The sequence below is a fragment of the Scardinius erythrophthalmus genome, assembly GCF_964197995.2.
Source record: "Scardinius erythrophthalmus genome assembly, chromosome: 6".
Taxonomy (NCBI): Eukaryota; Metazoa; Chordata; class Actinopteri; order Cypriniformes; family Leuciscidae; genus Scardinius; species Scardinius erythrophthalmus.
This window is the reverse complement of record NC_138226.1, coordinates 26,405,552-26,425,623: the sequence shown is the minus strand read 5'-3', so window position 1 is coordinate 26,425,623 and position 20,072 is coordinate 26,405,552. Positions and strand designations below refer to the sequence as shown.

General features: G+C 36.9%; 1 protein-coding gene across 1 annotated transcript in view; it reads left to right on the top strand.

Moving 5' to 3' along the window:
• Positions 1 to 20,072, top strand: part of pard3bb (par-3 family cell polarity regulator beta b) — a 332,881-nt gene that overhangs the window by 106,027 nt on the left and 206,782 nt on the right. Inside the window, 1 exon segment of the mRNA XM_081368961.1 lies at positions 5,702 to 5,778. Coding sequence (XP_081225087.1) covers positions 5,702 to 5,778 — 77 coding nt within the window.

The window sequence follows — 20,072 nt, the reverse complement described above, 5'->3', positions numbered from 1 at the left end:
AACCGAAGTGCAAGATGGCAGCAGTTATGCTTATGTATATTGTATCAGACATGAAATTAGCACCTGTTTCGTTTACCCAGATAAGCAAGCTTATGGTGTTGCCATGGATGATTGTGATACTGTGATTGATCGATCATAAGCATGTATTCCAGAGAGCTGTGTCAGTCAGCTGTTCATTATTAAAAAATAAACCCCAACAGGGTGATCAAGTGTTGTTTTATTTTGTGATAGTGCCTATATTGGCCTGTACCAAAATGGTACCATTTTTTTTAAGGCCATTGTTTGTTTCAAGTCGTCTTTAAGCTTTTTCTGGTCTGTGATTTGTCACATGCGTGTTTATTAGTCTGTCCTGCCATCATTAGAACAGTCGCCCTCTGGGAGGATCTCAGTGCCTGTTAATTGCTCTGGGAGTATTTTTTGTATCTTGAACCCTCTGGGTTTAATAGTCACCACGAAGTGATACTTTAAATGTATCACTTGTTAGAGCTGTGATGCCTCTCTTCCTGTGGGGGAAGTTTGAGTGTGTGTTTGATGGTAAATAACACCACACTTCCTGTGAGGAATTGGTTGAATATCGTTGACAGAGGTTCTTTCCGCCTTTGCTCATGGTCCACCTGCTGTGTCGATGGGAATAGACAAAAAACCAGACAAAGCTTGTAAACTTCGATCCTTGACTATTCTTTGTTCTCACTGAATAAGGTTTAAATAATTTGTGTCTTTTAAAGGAATAGTTCACCTGAAATTAAAATGTTTTCACTCACCATTACATAATCATTTTGTTATTGTTATATTCTCTATATTTGTTTACTTCTGTGAAACTTGCATACAATGAAAGTGTACTTACAAACTCCAAAATGGACAGAAAAGCACTATAAAAGTCCATATAATCAAAATATGTTGAAGCCAAACGATAGCTTTGTGTTAGGAACAGACTGAGGTGTTTATGTTGTAATAACATGGCACTATGATGGTTAGATACCATGCTACTTCAACAGAACTTAAAGGGATAGTTCACCCAAAAATGAAAATCTGTCATTCATTACTTCACCCTCTTGTCATTCCAAATCCATAAAACTTTCGTTGATCTTCGGAACAAAAATGAAGATCTTTTTAATGACATCTGGGAGCTTTCTGTCCCTTCACTGACAATCCAAATGAATTGAGCTTGTCAAGCGCATCAAGCAAGCATGTTTGAGCTTGTTTACTATATTTGATGCGCTCTATGTTTATCTACAGTATGACAAAAGTCTAAATAAAATCTGTTCCTATAAAGTTATTGTATCTCTTCAGAACACTTGAATTAAACCACTTGATTCATATGGCTTACTTGTATCAACTTTTTGAAGTTTTTGATGAAACTTTGAACCTCTTCAAAGTTTTAGTGTTATTGATGTTTAATGGAGGGACAGACATCTCTCAGGTTTCATTAAGAATATTATTTATATTTTGAAGATGAACGAATTAAAGTCTTATGCGCTTGGAACAACAATGATTTGTGCGTGAATGATCACTTTAATGTTTACTATTTTCATGTACTTTGGTATTTGCATTGTACCCAAAGGTCTTTCAAAGAACATCAGGGTAGAATGTCCAAAAACATGGTAACACCATGGCGTTTTTTTTGTCAGTATATTTCATATTACTTTGTGGTCCATATTTTTTTGCTTATGTGCATGTTTGGTTTGATTTTCAGCACATCTCCATTGTTTTTCCCAAATCCCAACAATGCTATTCATGTAGTTGTACATCTCGTCCACATTGAATGCCAAGCCCAACAAAGCTGCATTGAGTGTAATGTAAAAGTACATTTGAAACGGTGCTTCTCATAGGCTGGTAACCATCATCAGCTTGAACTAGTAATTGGAACAGATGTCTTCATTTAGAAGACAGGAATGTGATGTTTGCCTCTGTTAAAACGATGAAACACCTATATATATAGACAAGCAAACTCTCATAACCCTCTCAGCATGTGGTACGTATCCCATCATACCCTCCAGTGTGTTTGCTTCCCCTTTTGGCTCTATCAAGGCTGTCGCGGTCTCTTTGTTCGGCACCGTTCCATTACTGCCAGCTCCATCCGTGTTATTCATTAGACAAGGGTCAGCGTGAGGAGATCAGCCACTACGAGCAAATAAAACCGGTGACATGCTCATCAGATCATCAGTCAGCCGCTAGATTAATGCTTTTGTTCTTTAATTAGCAACAGCACCAAACCGTGACTCAAACGGCACAAACTAATCATTAAAAATGAGAGGAGAATGAATCACAGACTCACTCTTGTTTTCATTTTCTTTCTTTTTTTGTGGTGGGTGTTTATGTACCTTCTGCGTGCCCATTAAAAATATGTTTTGTGTGTGTATTAACAAGGGAACAAGCCATCAGTTGTCACTGTTCGGTTAATTGTTTGCAGTGCCTCGTTTATGAAAGTAGGCGTTTTGACATAACCGCTGGTTATGTCAGCTTTCAGGATGATGAAGAGTTAACGCTTGTACTCTCTTCACTGCCTGGGTTGGCACTTGAAGACACATTTAACATACAGTAGTTTATGTAGTGCCTTAAGCTCCATTTTCAAACCCTGTGTTTCTTACAAAGGGCGTATGGTAAAGTAGAAAAGACGTTCAAGCCTACATCCTGACTCTTTTCACTGGAAATACCAAGCTCTCTTCGCTTTTACAGCTGGTTCCTGGTCTTAAATCTTAAATTGTATACTTTTGCCTGAAGTATACTTATAAATCAGTTTTAGAAAACCACTGTTCTTCCTTTTTATTGAGTCTTAGGATTAAATGTTCTGTTTTGCTATTGTTCCTTTAAGATGTTTAGATGTTAATGATCTCTGTTATACTTTTAGGCTAACCTGTTTGCATAGGAAACCCTGATAAATGAGGTTGGCAATTGAGTTGCTTTGTTTTGTGAATATAAGAGTGCCCAAATGATAGTTTGGAAACAATGAAACGAAATCGTGAACGGAAGTTGGAATGGCATGAGGGTAAATAAACGTTGGTAGAACTATTTAAAATTCCATTCACATCAATGATGGTACTACTGTATAATGATAACTTTAACCATTAAGTTAAAACAAAAAAGGCTCTATTTGTAACTAAGCTAAATTTGCTCTAAAGAATAGCGGAGTCTACATCACAACTTTATCAATAACGACACCAATATCGTTGGAATAACTTTAAGCCAATTAACATTGGAACACAACTGCAGCACTTGAATTAACATGTTCTTGGTGTGAATACAGTTTATTGATAGCAAAGTTTATTGTTCACAGAATTTAATATTTTAATGTAGCTTGGTATTTGAATATTTACTTGAGTAATCTGTGAGGAACAGTTGGCTAATATTTCAGTCTCTAATACTTCAAAGTAGGGCTGTGTTTTACCAGCTACCTCACAATATGATGCATGTTTAAAAAAAAATGTGCCGTGATTTGATATATTGCGTTCTACTGTATCTCAGTATCATAAATGGATCCTGACTAATATAGCAGCAAATGCTCAAGAGAGTTTGAGAAATGTTTCTGTAGATTCAGACAATCTGATACTTAACTTGGAAATTATCTTCGAAAATATGATGTCACCCATCAAAAATAGTAATATAATAGTGACCAAAGTATACTCTTTTAGGTTTTAGACTCTCACACCTATATATATAGAGAATTCTGGCTATTGAAAGAAAATGAAGCGTTATTGGGCCGCCCGCATGGTATATTAAACGTCCTGCTCCTTTCTTCTCAAAGCTTCTGACCTCGTTCCTTAAATCACACTTTTAGCTTTCTAAAGGACCATTTTGAGAGGCAGGGGTTTGATTGACAGGTGCTAATGGGGTCAGAGGTTACAGGCAAGTACATTAGGGCTTTCTGCTCATGCTGACCCCTGCCACACTTTCTGTCAGAGCTGAAGGGCAGCATGATGCATTTCTGCTGCTCGATACATCTGAGTGACCGGCCCTCCCTACGGACGTCACCCCCACCGCCCCGGCCCAAAACTACATACTATATATTACTACTGTGGTCAGTAGACACCTCTCGGTTGAGTAAAGCAACATTTTCACACCGTTTGTTTCAGTTGTTCTCATTAATGCCTATGTCGGTGTGCACAAAATCAGATAAGCTTGGCACAACATCTGCTAAATGATGTCTTCGGTATAAACATAGCCATCCAAGTGAAGCCTGAAATGCCACATACAATTAATTATTGCATTTCATTGGACACACACATGTTGATATTCCTTGTGCAAGTCATTATCCTGTTACAAACCGCATTTACCCACATACGTGGTACATTAGCCTATTTGTAATTACTGTCAAACACAATGCGACACACACACTCATGCACTAGTAAAAGCAGCTACATGACTAATGATCATTCTCAAATCCTGACATGAGATAAATTTGGTGTTTTTCTTGAGAGAAATTCATCAGTTCTGGCACATCCGCTCTAATGGTCTTTTAATGCTCAAATCAGCAGTCATTTCTGTCAGACGAAATTCCTCCCTTGAGCCTTTGCAACCGGTTGGCAAGTAAAATAACGTCCTATTATGTGGCTCTTTTTCATAAGGAGATATAAAGGAGATTCGTTTTGCTCGTCATTAGCTAGCATTTGCATTTATTGCCTGTTTATTTTACCATTAAATGTATTTTCCTACTTTATGTTCTTTGTAAGTGTTTTTTTAGGGGTTTTCATAAAGTATGTGTTCTTGCATCCCATCTGTGCTTTTTAAATGTTGTTCTATGAATGTGCATCAAACAGACATATTTGGTTGTCTAGTCACATCTCCCACCATATGCTTTGAATTTTTAAGATGTGCAAAGCTGAAATAGTTTAAGCTTAATCTTTTTAATAGTTTATTAGTTTTTTTTACTTTTAAAAATATATATACTGAAATCAGACTTCTGCTTGTTTATGCGTTTACGTTGGGTAACACTTTATTTTACAGTGTCCTTGTTACACATTACATGTTCTTAACATTGTAATAAGAGTAAATTATGCATTATTACATTCAGCTAACTCTAAACAAAACTCTTATCCTAAACCTAACCCTATAGTAAGTATAGTTATTTCATATTACTGAGTACTTAAATGTATAATTACACTCAGGGCCCAAAACTAACTTGGCCAATGGCCGGTGACAGGAAAATTTACCGGCTATATATATTTTTTACCAGCCGTGAATTTATTAAATTTTACATTCAGTTTTAGGAATAGGCTGCTGTCACTTTAAGAGCTACAGTATGTACATTCACTTAAGACATAAATTACTGTGTTACGGGAATTTTAAAACAATTTTGTTTGAAAATGTCTGTTCAAGCGCTAGATGACATGAAAGAGAGCTCAATTCAGTTTCCGTGGGCTTTCTGAGACATGGATTTCGGGAAATTGAGTTCCCTTTTGTGTCTTGTGTTTTCGTGACGATGCAGCACTGGCCCGTCATCTGTCCCGAGCACCGTTCGCGTTTGTTCACTTTGACACAATTTCATATATTCGCCATCTGATTTTTACTCTCATTTGGCGCTTAACGAGTGTTAGTTTTAGGCCCTGATTACTCTGTGACACGGACACCTTTAAAAAAAAGTGTAACCTTGTGAGTAACATTGTGAGTCATCCTATTAATGTTAATAATTTTGCATATTTGTTTGGCTTATGCAGTTTATTGTAATTTTACTTTCTTTTTCTGTACATTTGACCTGTTTTTGTAGGGGATGCACGTACAGACTGACATGGACTTTACAGCCAAGGAAACCGGCAACAACAAATCTGGTCCTTTTGGTGTCAAGTAAGAAGTCTCTCTCTGTCTGTCTGTGTGTGTCACAGCTATCATTCAAAAGTTTGGGGTCAGGAATTATTATTATTATTAATATTTTTATTATTATTATTAAATATATTTTTAAAGGATTTTATACTTTTATGTTTAGGATGCATTGAATTGATTAAAAGTGAAAGTAAAGACATTTATAATACTACAAAATTGATTTCCATTTCAAATCAGTGCTTTTTACACGTCCTATTCAAGTGTCCTGAAAAAAAAAGTTTCCACAAAAATATGAAGCATGTGTTTAAAACTTGATAATAATAATAAGAACTGTTTCTTCAGCAGCAAATCAATATATTAGAATGATTTCTGAAGGATCATGTGACACTGAAGACCGGAATAATGATGCTGAAAATTCAGCATCAAAGCTAATGCAGCCTTGGTGTGCATACGAGACAAAAACTTTGTATCGACCCCAAACTTTGAATGGTAGTGTATGTATTGTCGGATCCAAAAATGTGAGACCACTAGTAATTTTTTTTATATTTTTTACATTCTTTTTAAGTTTAATAACATAACTGCCACTACAAATGTGAATGTTATTGGCATAACAATTTAAGTAGAAAGTTGAATTGAAAAATGAATGTATATATGATACATTGATGTTTACAGTGGTCAAAGTGGGATTTGGCAGGTGGGGGAACCCTCAAACTTTGTGTACAGTAGGTGCAACAGGTAAAAATGACTCACCGTAGGACACCATATTGAGTATCGTGGTATAGCAATACTTTTTGGGACAAGAGTGTCACTGTGGCACCAAGTATCACAATACTTATTTACTTGATATTTTAATGGTTTTATTTTGGTCCATCTACATCTACACTGATATGATGACGATACTATGTTAACATTGAAAATTCAGATTTCTCGGACCTACATATGTGCAATTTAAGACTTTTGAAGGCCAAAAATGGATAAGAAATAGTTTTAAAACCATGTCAGTGGGCATTACATTATTTGTCAATACCTGTTCTCTCCTCATCTCCATCTTTCTTTTTCTCTCAGTCTCCTTATCCTGTCCTATTTCTTCCCCTCCTAAAGCTGAACTTTGACTGATAGTCTTTTCATTTTCGTCTGTGTCAGTGAAGAAAGTAAACAGGCTCAACTGATATTTATATGTTTTATGAATCATTTTCTGAGACAAGTTAATTTACTCAAGGCTACCAGGAAAGCTGTAGCCTAAGTCAGTATTACCAATAGGAACCTCTACAAGCTTTGGAATGCGAAGATGTCTGTTTTTAAATGTTAAAAGTAATTTTAAATAATAAAAATTATAGGCTATGTTTACCGCAGTTGGTGGAATTGGCAGACGTTCCCACGTCAATGGTTACATAATGTCAAAACGAATCCTGCTATTGATACCTTTGTAAGACTGCACCCTATAGAACAGTGGAAAGGGAAAACAAATGTCCGGGGAATATCGAACCTAAAACTAACTTTACCGCGCTCAACCACCTTGTAATCGCTGGCGTTTAGCGGGGAGGAAGGACTTTGTCTGCATGCGTGAATCGTAGATGCACTCAAATCAGACAGGAGAACCGTGACTGAGAACATAACGTCGGGAAGCGTGTTTGTGAAGGCGTTTGTGATATTACGTTTTGATTTGACGCGGAAGGACTCCTTCAGAAGGAGCACCAGGCTGGCTGCAATTTTGGGAATAAACATCTGACCATTTAGCCTATACATCACTAGAGATCTAGAAATAGTTCAGAATCTATACCATTTCTTCATTTTACATCATGCATTTTCTTTTGTTTTTAAATCATTTTTATTTATCTCCAGGTTTGAATTGAAGAATCCCAGATTTGCATTGAGGTCTTATACTTTCAGACCCCACTGTACTGTACATGTTGTTGTTTTTGTTGTTTAATCTGTTCTATTTTTCTCTCTATCTCTTTCTCTTCCTCTTATCATATCATTAGCTAACATTCCAATTTTCCTGCTCCTCATTGAGAAGATCAAGGCTTTGTGGCACTTGCATATAAAATGATTATTCATTAAGCATCTTCAGAAAGCAGAGGGGAAGGGCTCACACAACACAAACAAACACATGCATTAATCAAGGAGAGAGATGACTAATGAGCCAGTCTGGGATTAGAGACTCTCTCGCCAGCCTCCTCTGAATCCCAGAGCGCTTCTGAAGGCACACACACGGCCTTCAATACCTCTGATCGACACTTCTCATACACTCTCTGTTCCTGTACAACGGCAACACACACTCTTTAGACAGGACCATGGTGGTGTGGGTGGCATTGCTTTTAAGGCGATCCACAGAAATTTACAGTAAAAAAAATTACAGTTATCAATTTGATGGCGGATCCAGAAAGGTTCAAACGACAATCACCAGTGACAACTGGAGACTTCGGACTTCGGAGACTGCAACCGGGCCCATGCGAAAACAAGGATAAATATCGGAAGGGCATTAAATGTAGTCATGCAATGCTGATGTTGTTAACATTAACTATTTGAGAACAAAGTATAATTTGCACGGTTTGCCCATACACAAAAGAAATATATTTGAAATATATTTTCAGAATATATTTTGGAATATATGCAAATATTTGAAATTGGCTCAATAAATATATTTCACACTTAACATCATATATTTTTGTCATATTTCAGAATATATTTTTTTCTGTATGGGTCCAAAAGTGTCAAAAATATATGTGGCATATATTCCAAATACATTGAAATATATTCTGATATATAACAAAAAATATATGATGTTAAGTGTGAAATATATTTATTGGGCCAATTTCAAATATTTGCATATATTCCAAAATATATTCTGAAAATATATTTCAAATATATTTCTTTTGTGTATGGGTGACGTGATATGATAAAACAATCGTTAGATTTAATCAGCGTAATTTACTGCAATGTTTTTTTTTTTTTCTTAGTTGGTACTTGCTTGTTCAGATGACATTTTCCGGTGAAAATTCTTATGTTGGTCATACTTCCAAAAAGTAGAAAGTTTTGAAAGTTTCCACTCCGGCGTGGTGACTGACAGCCGCACATTCTCCTCAAAACATTGGATTCATCCGCATCCCGAGGCACAACCCACGTAAAGTTGATAATTCCGCGAATAACTGCAATTGCAGATTTCGAACAGAGATGGCGACATAGAGGAAAAAAAATACAGACAGCAGCTTTAAATTTACAGTAAAAAATGTAGTTTGTTAACTGATATAATGTTAATATTCCAACCTAATGAAGTGCTAACCTTTGTAATACACTGACAACCACCAAAAACAGGTGGTGATGAGAAAGTCACATGATGAATCAAAGAGAATCAAAAGCAGCTTTTCCGCAAGATGAAGTAAATACTAATATATAGAAGGTGTGCACACGTCATTCACTCAGATACTAAACTCCATCATGGTAACACTAACTAATGCAATAAACATTAATTTAACAACATTAGATGAAACTTAAAACCCTAATGTACATACAGTAACTGATTTGAAAAAACCCGAAAATGTTATTTCAACAAAAATACATCAAATGTGAAGTGACACACAGGGAATTCTGGGTCAATTGGAGTAGCCTATGAATGGAATATCATTACTATGTGTCTAGATGAGCGGAGGCATGCGTTCCTCTTACCTCGTACAAGTTAACATTTTGTTCTGTGTATTATTATGAATTTAACTTGATTTTTTTATGTAGAATGATTAAAATGTTTTCTCGTAAAATGAACTCCAATAATAACTTTGAAAAACTTTCAAAATTGCATTTTTGTTGAATTTTTTTTTTTATCTCTTGCATGCTTTCATTCTGTTGGCTATCATATCTTAGTTTATGCATTCTGGTGATTTTGGAAATGCTTCCATCTTTGTTATAATATGTTCTAAATCTACGTGAATTTGATTGTTTGAATTCTTAAGTTAGACGCATAGTTGTAGATCTTTGAGGATTTATTTTTGTTTGCAACAAAGGATTTTGCAAGAGTCAAAAATTCCCCAAAGCACATTCAGAGCACAGACGGACAGTATGGAGGGTTGATAGGGTCACTTCCTCTCAGCATGACTCCTCTACCACGTCTTACACCAGACTCTCACCATAGCAACCGGCTGTGCCATCACTGTGAGGAATACTGGATGCTCTCTGCTCTCGGCAAATGATCCTTGAAATTGAGAGGGAAAAAATGAATTATCACTTGCACTTTGAATATAGAAATTGAAAGCCATAAGTACGGCCAGCACTTTGCTAATAACAGTTAGAGGTTGTAGGAATGTGCAATTCCAAGAAAGTGTTCAGTGGGTTTATGGTTGGTCACCTTAAAGGAATACTTCACTCACCCTCAAGTCGTTTCAAAGCCATATGAATTTTTCTTCCGTGAAGCGCAAAATGAGAGTTTTTGAAAAATTGCAACACGTTTGGAAAAGTTTTTAATGACCATGTCTGTCAAGATCCAGAAAGGACAACAACAACAAAAAACAACAACACCCTAACAGTACTATAATATAGTCCTATAATATAGTCCTATAATATAGTCCTATAAAATAGTCATATAATATAATATAATATAATATAATATAATATAATATAATATAATATAATATAATATAATATAATATAATATAATATAATATAATATAATATAATATAATATAATATAATAATGAATTTCTTAAATCATGCTCTGAAAGCTTATATCTTATTGGTATTTTTTTCCCAGTGAGTTAAAAATCTTTGCTACTATGTGAATAAAGTCTACTGGAATGCATTTTTCAGGGATGCAGTTTCAAACAACAACAACAACAACAAAAATGCTCAGTGGACCTCATTCATGAAACACAAGCATAAAGTATTTCCATGTAATCATTGGTACAACTATTCTCACATAAATTGTTGCTTTGAATTCAATGTGACAGTTTACATGAGAATTGTTTTACGAATGATTTACCTTGATATTTTCTGCTTGTGTTTCATGATTGAGGCTCGGTATGAATATACCTTTACTGTCAATTGGAAAACAGGAAAGGGGGAAAATAAGTGTAATGTCTGAGCATAGATGGTTGAGTCCTGATAAACCATGTGTGTTATGATAAGGAGACTGATATACACTTGGACTACAGATGGAAATGAAGCCAATTAGTAAAATTATACTTTGCGTATTGCTAGCTGTGTGTGAGCTAGATATAGATCCACTGTGTGTGTGTGTGTGTGTGTGTGTTGTGGGGCTGAGCGATGTATAGCATCCGCCACTGTTTTCAGCTGGATTGATACTGTTGTAGGTCTTACATTTAAAATTATTAATCTACTTTTTGAAATGATGGTTCCTCGACTGGAAGAACACACAAATAGAAATACGAAAAAAAAAGTTTTTTTTTTCTTTGTTTTTGTCTATATTTTTAATCATTATAACTATTACTCAAATGTTAATTGTAAGTGCTTAAATGGTTAAAAGAAAATAATTTATAATAAATAAATTATAAATGGCTTCTTTCACACACTGTTGTTCACCAATTGAACACAAGATTGGCTGATATTTATTTATTTTAATTTATATGGACCGTGATAACAATACCTGGAGCACATTTACCTTAGCTAACATTCAAAACTTTGTGGTCAGTCAGATTTAATTTATAGAATTTTGTTTTAAAAAGTCAGTTATTTCACCAAGGCTATTTTTGATAAAAAAAATTAAATAAAAAAAAAATTAAATATATTTAACAGAATTTAATTTATTCCTGTGATCAAAGCTGAATTTTCAGCATCATTACTCCAGTCTTCAGTGTCACATGACCCTTCAGAAATATTCTAATATGCTGATCTGATGCTCAATAAACTTTTCTTATTTGTATTAATGTTGAAAATAGTTGTGCTGCTTAATGTTTGATTCATTTTTCAAGATTCTTTGATGAATATAAAGTACAAAAGAACAGCATTTATTATAAATATTTTGTAACATTATAAATGTTGTTACTGTCACTTTTTTTAATTCATCCTTCCTGAATAAAATTGCTTAATAAATGTTAATTTCTTAATAATAATACTATTAATTATTATTATAATAACGTTAATTTTGAATGTCGAATTTTATATAAAATATATATACATTTTTGTCAAAAATATTGTTTTAAATGCATATCGATACTGAAATATGTGAAACCCTTCCAATACTTATTTTTCGAAGGATAGAGACATGATACCAGCTGCACTTTCTCTCTCTCTCTCATCTCTCTGACAGCGAGTTGACACACCCACCCACCACCCCTTACTCATTTGTTTCTTTTGCTTCGGATGAATATTGTTGGTGTTACAGGGCTTGCATTTCGGGGAGGGATTGCGTGTGTTGCACATAATTTGACTCATTCCCACAGAATTTGTGATCACAACCAAAGTGCCTGCACATAAAGCTGCCACTCAGTACTAAATTGAGTTCATTTACACTCCTTATTGCGCTTAAACAGTCAAATACACACAAAACAATGTCTAAATGATGGTCTTGGTGAGTATTCACGTAAAAACAGTCAGTTATGTTTTAAGTGAACGTAAACAGTTGAGAAAAAAACAAAAGAAAAACAGCTTTGTTGCAGTGTAATGGATCCGTGTGTCAGGTCTTAAAGTGACAGCAGCGTAATATACCTTCTACCAAATTATGAGATAATATTAAAAATATGCCAGTTTTTCCCCATGGTATCGATGTCAAAATTGTGGCCAGTAAAAATGCTGAGTGGCTAGTAACTTTGGAAAACCACTAGCCACATGCTTTACCACTGAGATATTAAATAGCCTATATATATTTTTAATGATTCAAATAATTAATGGAATCAGAGTTTTGAATAGATACATTGATGAAACAGAATGCTCAGTAGTAAACTTAAAAATGTTTTACTTAAAGGTATAGCGGAGGATCTTTCCGAATTTTAGATAAGACCCGCCCTCTCCACTTTTTGAAAAGTTTGATTGATTCACCAGAATGATTGACAATTAGGAGGACCAATAGTATAGGTGATCCACCCGGAAGTAAAAAATCCTCCGCTATACCTTTAATTTTATATCATCTGCAAATATATTGTTAGCCCAGCTCCACTTTTCTGCAACACTCTCCGTCTCTTTATTATCAGTCTGTCTGAACCTACCATCACAGTCTCTATCTTTTTTTTTCCTCTTCACTTTCTCCATTTCTCTCAGACTGTTTTATATTTCCTCTGCATATGTGTCTCATATGGCCTTTTTGCACCCGTCTGTTGTATTTCCATCTCCCATCACTTCATCATCTTATTGTGTCATTGGCGTCTGCCACTGAGGCCCCTTCTCCATAAGCACTTCACTTCTCCACCTTTGTTGCTTCTCTCCCTCTCTGTCTGTTTTCCCTTCTTTTCCTTCATCTATCTGTCTTTCTCTGTGTAGTCATTCTGAGGGGCCACAGACTCATCTGTGCGCTCTTATCTGCTCTGCCATTGTGCCGTTGACTCCCTGCTGTCAACCCCTCGGGCCTCTTTCACACTGACACCCGTTTATCATCATCCTCTCATCACCCTCTCTGCCAATCACACACACACTCCCACTGATAACCATCCGCTTTATCAGAGAGACAGTGAGAAAATCTTAAACTCTAACCCCATCAGCGTTGAGCCCGACTTCTGTGTCTAACTCCGCATTTCCTCTTAACTGATCTCGATTCAGTCTGCGGGAGAACATTTCAGACACGCCGCCTCTGGGACTTTAATTTCAGCAAAGATAAACAGAAGTATCAAAGATTTGCCTTGTATTAGTTTCTGCCACAAGATGATACCTGGGTGCTTAAGATTTTCTAATAGAAAGCATGCAATCTCTCTTGAATCAATTAACCGAGAGCTGTTCTCAAGTGAAAGGTAATTGAAGTAATGAAAAGAGGTGGCGTTGGTAATCTGGGGCTCAGCGGTCAGTATCGTAGTGGATTAGAGCCGCATTGTGATGGTGTCAACGGCGCGTCAGATCGATACTGTGGTATGATGATGACTGTGATGGGGGGTGCGCTGAGAGCCCCATTTTGAGTGACAGCATGGCAGTGAGCGCCTTATATACATCCTGCGGCTCAAACGGTAGACTCAGACTTAAGATTGTGATCTCAGGTTGGGGAATTTAAAAATTTGTTGGCCTACAGGGTTTGCTGTGGAGATTTAGTGAAAGTCATATTGAAGGTTTTGCAACCTGATCTTATGAGAAAGCGTAGCTATTTTGGTTATTAGCTAGTTAGTGATTTTTAATGAATTTGAATGAATGTGATTCATGTGTAAACAACAATTTGGCAAAAACTTGCTCAACACATCTTGAAGGCACCATGTTTGATGGCACTAGGGTGACCAGATGAGATTGACTGTAATTCGGGATTGGGGGGGGGGGGGGGGGGTAGCAGTGTTTTTTGGGGAGGTTTTGGGGTAGTCCTACTATGATATTAGACTACATAGCCTATAGTTAAATAGTAAAAAACACTCAAATGTCATTGTGACCAAAAAAAATAAAAAAAGACTGTTGTAACAGTGCGTAAATCAGACATTTCAGGCTATAGTAAAGTCTAACGCTAATAAGCCTTATGCCAAAATTATTATTATGACGAAATTGTCGGTCATTAAATAAGAAAACTAAATAATTGTGTAGATGATTTGCTTTGTGTAACCCAACATCAGACATTAGGCCGAAGTTTTTTTTTTTTTCAAACAGTGCCGCGACCAATCAATCACTCCTTTACTGGCTGCCTGTCCTCGCGGCTGCGGCAACTCGCGCTCGCTTATCAATGCATTTTAATTCGCGCCTACGGTATCTTTGTTGAACTTCAAAAAAAGAAAAAGAAAAAGATGCTGCAGCCGGCGGGGGCTGGCTGCAGGACGACTCAACCTCCACGGACAGTTTTTAATGTTTTACCAGACAATAACTACTCAAGAATTTGCTTTAGTATAATTTTCGGGACAATTAGGGCCGGATTCGGGACAACAGCTTAGATTTCGGGACTGTCCCGAATTTTTCGGGACGTCTGGTCACCCTAGATGGCACACATTCAAGGGCATGGTCTAAAGCGCATGGCGCAAGTGCACATGCACTTTTGCCAGTTTAACGATGGGAAAAATGGCACCTGGCGCATGGTCTAAAAGGGTTGTCCCTATTCTCTTAATGACTAATACTGTAGGTGTGTTTTGGGCGTAACATGCAATAAACCAATCAGAGTCTCATTTCCCATTCCCTTTAAAAGCCAGTTGCACTCGCGCTATGGCGGATTGCTATTTACATGGTGGAACTTGTGCACGAGGTTAAAGCGCGCGAACAGACCATAACAAAAAAATACTGTGCCATTGACTTTTTAGACCAAGTTTTTGTTTTAGACCAACCCGCCAACAATGCACCCGAACCTCGTTTTCAGACAAGCGTGCCCATGGGCGAACAGATGGGTGCAAATGCATTTGCTATTTTAACAACGTGGCGCAGGACGTGAAAATGCTAACTGCTTGGGGCTGACACTAGCAAAAAACACTTGCGTCGCGCCACATTGCCCCTGGTGTATGATAGGGCCCATACAATATGTCTGGGGAAAATAGCTCAAATCATCAACTCAATTTGGTCTTTTTTGGATCCTGACAGGCTCAGTTTCCATTTACTCATATTGTATTGAAAGTTTGTGTTTGTTGGAAGAAAGCCAAACAGGTTTAGAATGTAATGGGGGTGAGTGAAAACTGACTTTTTTGTCATTTTTGTGAACTAGTGTATTGTTTGGAATAATACACATTGTCTAGTGCATTACCGTTACCATCGAAATTACTGCACAGATGCAGTACATAGACATAACTTTGAGTATTTCTGTCTTGAGTAGTGGTTAAGATGAAATGTTGCTCTAAAGTGACTGCCAATTATTTTGTATTTGCAAAGTGCTGTTTAAGTAAGTTCTGTCTGCCCCTCTATATATTCTGATGGTAAACAGGTTTAACATTAGTCATTCTTTAATGCTGTGAGTCTGTTATATTAGTCGCTGGAGACTGAGAGCAGGTTTGTACATGCGGTGCTTTCCGCATCCCTGTTGAGTGACTGGATCCCTGATTGTGAGGCCGAATTAAAGTCTTTCTGAATAGGAGGATTATTTCATCCCTGTAGGGGAGCTTTACTCTGGGTTAAACACTCACAGGTAAACACACAGCCTTGTTCACACCTCTTCACATGCATTTTCCATTACTCAATCCTCTCCAGCCTACATCAGACATCTCTGAATCCACAACACAATAGCCGTCGCATAAAGAAACGGCATCTGTATTCAAATAGTCCTTCATTCAGAGGAGAAGTATCGCATGTTTCTCCAGGAACTCTCGTGAAGCGGACCCACACTCGGCTCCGTACACAATCACAAGAGAGACTGTTAATCTGAACCACAGCTCTTATTTGTGCAAAGCTGCCGAAGCTCAGCACTTTGAAGATGGCGAGTTGAAAAGACGAGAGAGCTTTGGTAATTTGCTCTCTTTTATTCGTATCTGCCTTTTATTTCCCTTTTTTGTACCTTCTGTCTATCTTGAAGAGAGAGCAGGTAAATAAAGAGGACACCTGCTCAAGTGCCCCTTTCCTGCTTCACAGCCGTCCTTTCATCCGCTGTCCTCATCTTTAGATGATGTGGTATGCTTTTTTCCACCGTTCATTTGTTTGCCTATTGATGCTGGACTAACTAAAGAGGAAAAGTGGGAGTGAGGTAATGAAGGAAAGAAATTAGGGTTCTGAGCTCTGTTCCAAAGTTCTAGTATCATTGCAAGGCGGATACAAAAGGAAGGCAACTTCTTTATGCTGTCCCTCATTTAGGCCATATTGCTTCAAACTGTAGCCTTTGCAGAGAAGATAATCCCAGGATGGAAGATGGTGGACAAAATGTAATAAATACATCTAGAAATAAATACATACTACATAAATAGTAACAGCCATTACAGTTTTCAATGTCACATGATCCTTCAGAAATCATTCTGATATGCTGATTTGATTATCATGCTGTTCCTCTAGCCTGCATTGAATTCAAGTGTGAATCGGGTCCTTGAATGAATCGCTAATAATAATTAATCTGATTATAATCGGACTAGTAGCACGGTCGGAATGAAAAAGTTACATGCAACCACTTTAATCGGAATTAAAATTAGAATCTAATTCGGATTACAAGGGGTGGTTCAAACCTTTCAGTTTGTGTATTATTACACTATGCCCTTTTGTCGTATTAGCGAGTAGCGCGTTCACACTGAAAATTCCAACAAGTACACTTTACATACCCGGATGATGCACTTAAGTAACCGAAAAAAGCAAAGTGTGGAATGTTGGACACTTCATGCACTTGCAGCTCACTCACAGCTTTCCTTGTGTAGTGGAAGGGAAAGGACTATCAGGCCATGAAAGTGGATGACAAAAAATATTAAATTCACAATAAATGGCTCATAGTCCAAAGAATAAGTGAATAGTGTATAGTATGTAATCTAGGATACAACATTTTGGAATGATCTGAAAATGGAGAGTAAAAGAGGGAATTCAAAATTAAAGAGTGCTGATCCCCCCCTCATTTAAGCCCTCCTAATTATTTCGGGGCTCCTTCGCCCCTCCTCAAGGAGTAGAGTCTCTTTGAAATTTCTTATTTGAGCCGGCCTTGATTAACGAAACTTCTGGTGAGTTGATGAAACTGCACTTCACAGGATTTACTCATGCTTACCACAGTTTTTTTCCCCAGTCTTTGTTGTTGTTGTTTGCAGTTTCCATATTCTCTTGGTGATTGTGTTTAAACCCCATCTCTCTCTCTCTCTCTCTCTCTCTCTCTCTCTCTCTCTCTCTCTCTCTCTCTCTCTCTCTCTCTCTCTCTCTCTCTCTCTCTCTCTCTCTCTCTCTCTCTCTCTCTCTCTCTCTCTCTCTCTCTCTCTCTCTCTCTCTCTCTCTCTCTCTCTCAGACAGAGTTATCTGTGCTGTGGTAGCTTATCAGTGTTGAGTCCTCTGAGCTCTGGGCAGACAGCTCTCTCCTGCATTAGCATCTCAACAGTCTCAGCTCTTTCTCCAAATAGGCTCTCACATAACAGTCAGACACAATCTTCACTACACACCTCAGGAAAAATGAAAGAATGAAAGTCAAACAGGAGCCTGGGGAAGGCTGTATTTATGTTTGTGTGTGTGTGTGTGTGGTCAGCCTGCTGAAGTCATTAAGACCTCACACACACGGGTAAATTATTGGTCTAGATGCCTGTTTGGGAGTGTTGGAAGTATAGGCCTCAGGAAAAGAGAGACTCTCCACTCATTCTTTAAATTGCAGTGTTTTATTCTACCACTTCATGCTCACTCACACCTGACGGACCAAAGAGTCCCATTTATCAATCTTTCTCTCAACTCTTTTGCTTTTTCTGGACGAGTTGGAATAAACTCTGGCGCTAAGAGGATCTCAATTACGCACATTGTGCAGCTGTGCACAGAAGTCCAACTAAATAATAATAAATACGTGCAATTTTGGGTTGTTTTTCACCAAACCCTGTCGTTTACCCCAAGAACAGTAGGAGTGTGCGTCACTTGTCACATGGGACCATTCTGTGATACTTTCGCGTCTTTTTTAAAAAGCTTGATGCTGGTCGCTATTCACTGCCGTTATATGGACAAGCGAAAAAAAGAAAGAAAGAAAAAATCCTTTTGTGGTCCAATAAAAACAACATAATGCAATAGAACAACACTAGTATAAGTAAATGAAGACTTGAATTTAATTTTAGGGTGAACTATCCCTTTAACTCTTTCCCCGTCATTGACGGAAATTTCCATAATTTATAAGACAATAGGTCTCATTCATGAAACATTCGTAAATATACGAGTAAATATGTGAGTGATTTGCGCGTAAAGAGACCTTCCTGAAAACTCTTCTCCCGATTCACAAATACTTCTTAAATGTCAGATGTGATGGTGAAATGTGTGTGTGTGTTAATGAATTCCAATCAGTCGTAAATGGGACACGCGTGCACACTCATTCTCAATTACCATAAATCCCGCCCATTAAATCCGACTGACAACTATATATGGGCATCATATTATGACACCAAACGAAGGATTTCAACATGTCTTCTCAAAAGCGAATGAAAAAGAGAAATTTCTCAGATGCAGAAATTTAAGTTTTATTATCAGAAGTTCATTCAAAACGCCACATTTTATTTTCAAGCGTACATAGTGGCGTATCAGGTCCTAAAAAAAAGGAAGCTTGACAGCATATTACAGATGCAGTTAATGGAGTTTCATCTGTTAATCGAACAGTCCAAGAAGTAAAAAGAAAATGGTTCGACATGTAACCCCGTCAAATAAAACCGATTAAGGTGAATTAAAATGCAGCCTTATTAATGAGCAAAACGTTCGGATGTTAAACGCACTATTTACGCGTGGCTGGGAGCAGGTGTATTTCTTTCGTACCAACTAACATTTGGAAATTACGAACATTTTAATGAATCCGAAAATTTACGCCAGAACCACTTTACACACGATTTACACAAAAATTCGTTCTGCTCGTGTCTCATGAATGAGACCCATTGCTTCCGCGATATTGATTGAAATTTCCGGCTTTCCGTGTTTTCACTGTTATGCGTTAGGGGGCGCTATTACACATGTTCTGACAGAGTACTGAATCTCCTGATCTAAATACATGTGTAGAAGCAGAAACAAGCGATCTCATATGTAAGCAGATGCATATGTAAAATAATGATCATCAACGTTAAACAGTATTTAAATCAAAACTGCCTAATGTTACTGAATTAAATGTCGACCCAGGACGAGCTATAGGACGAGGTATAGGACTGAAGCTTTGGGGGTGTTGATGGACTTGATCTCCTACATCGATGTTTTGATCATCGTTCTGAATCAGATCTGAATGTAGTATTTGACAAAAATTTGATTTTATAAGCCTTTTGCTCAAAATGTTGCTTTTTTTATGAAAATTACCCACATTCAAGTGTTGATAAAAAAATAATGCATTAACCATTGTTTAACCTTTATTTTTTTGTTTATTTGTTTTAAAGCAGAGGGTCTGTTCTTTCTTCTGATATATTGCATGTTCAGATATTCATACAACAAAATATTCTAGGGGCCATGGAAATTTTGTGAAAATGATTAAAAAAAAATGCTTGCTGTGGCTGGCAACTCAAAAATCATAATTTACAAATAACTTTCTCACTCTCATATTGTTCTACTCATTTTTCCATACAGTGGTAGTTCATAGTGAAAAAAACGGCAAATACGTATTTTTTATTTATTTGTTGCTTACAATGACCCGATGGAAAAAAGCTGCTTTTTTGGGATTACAGCAT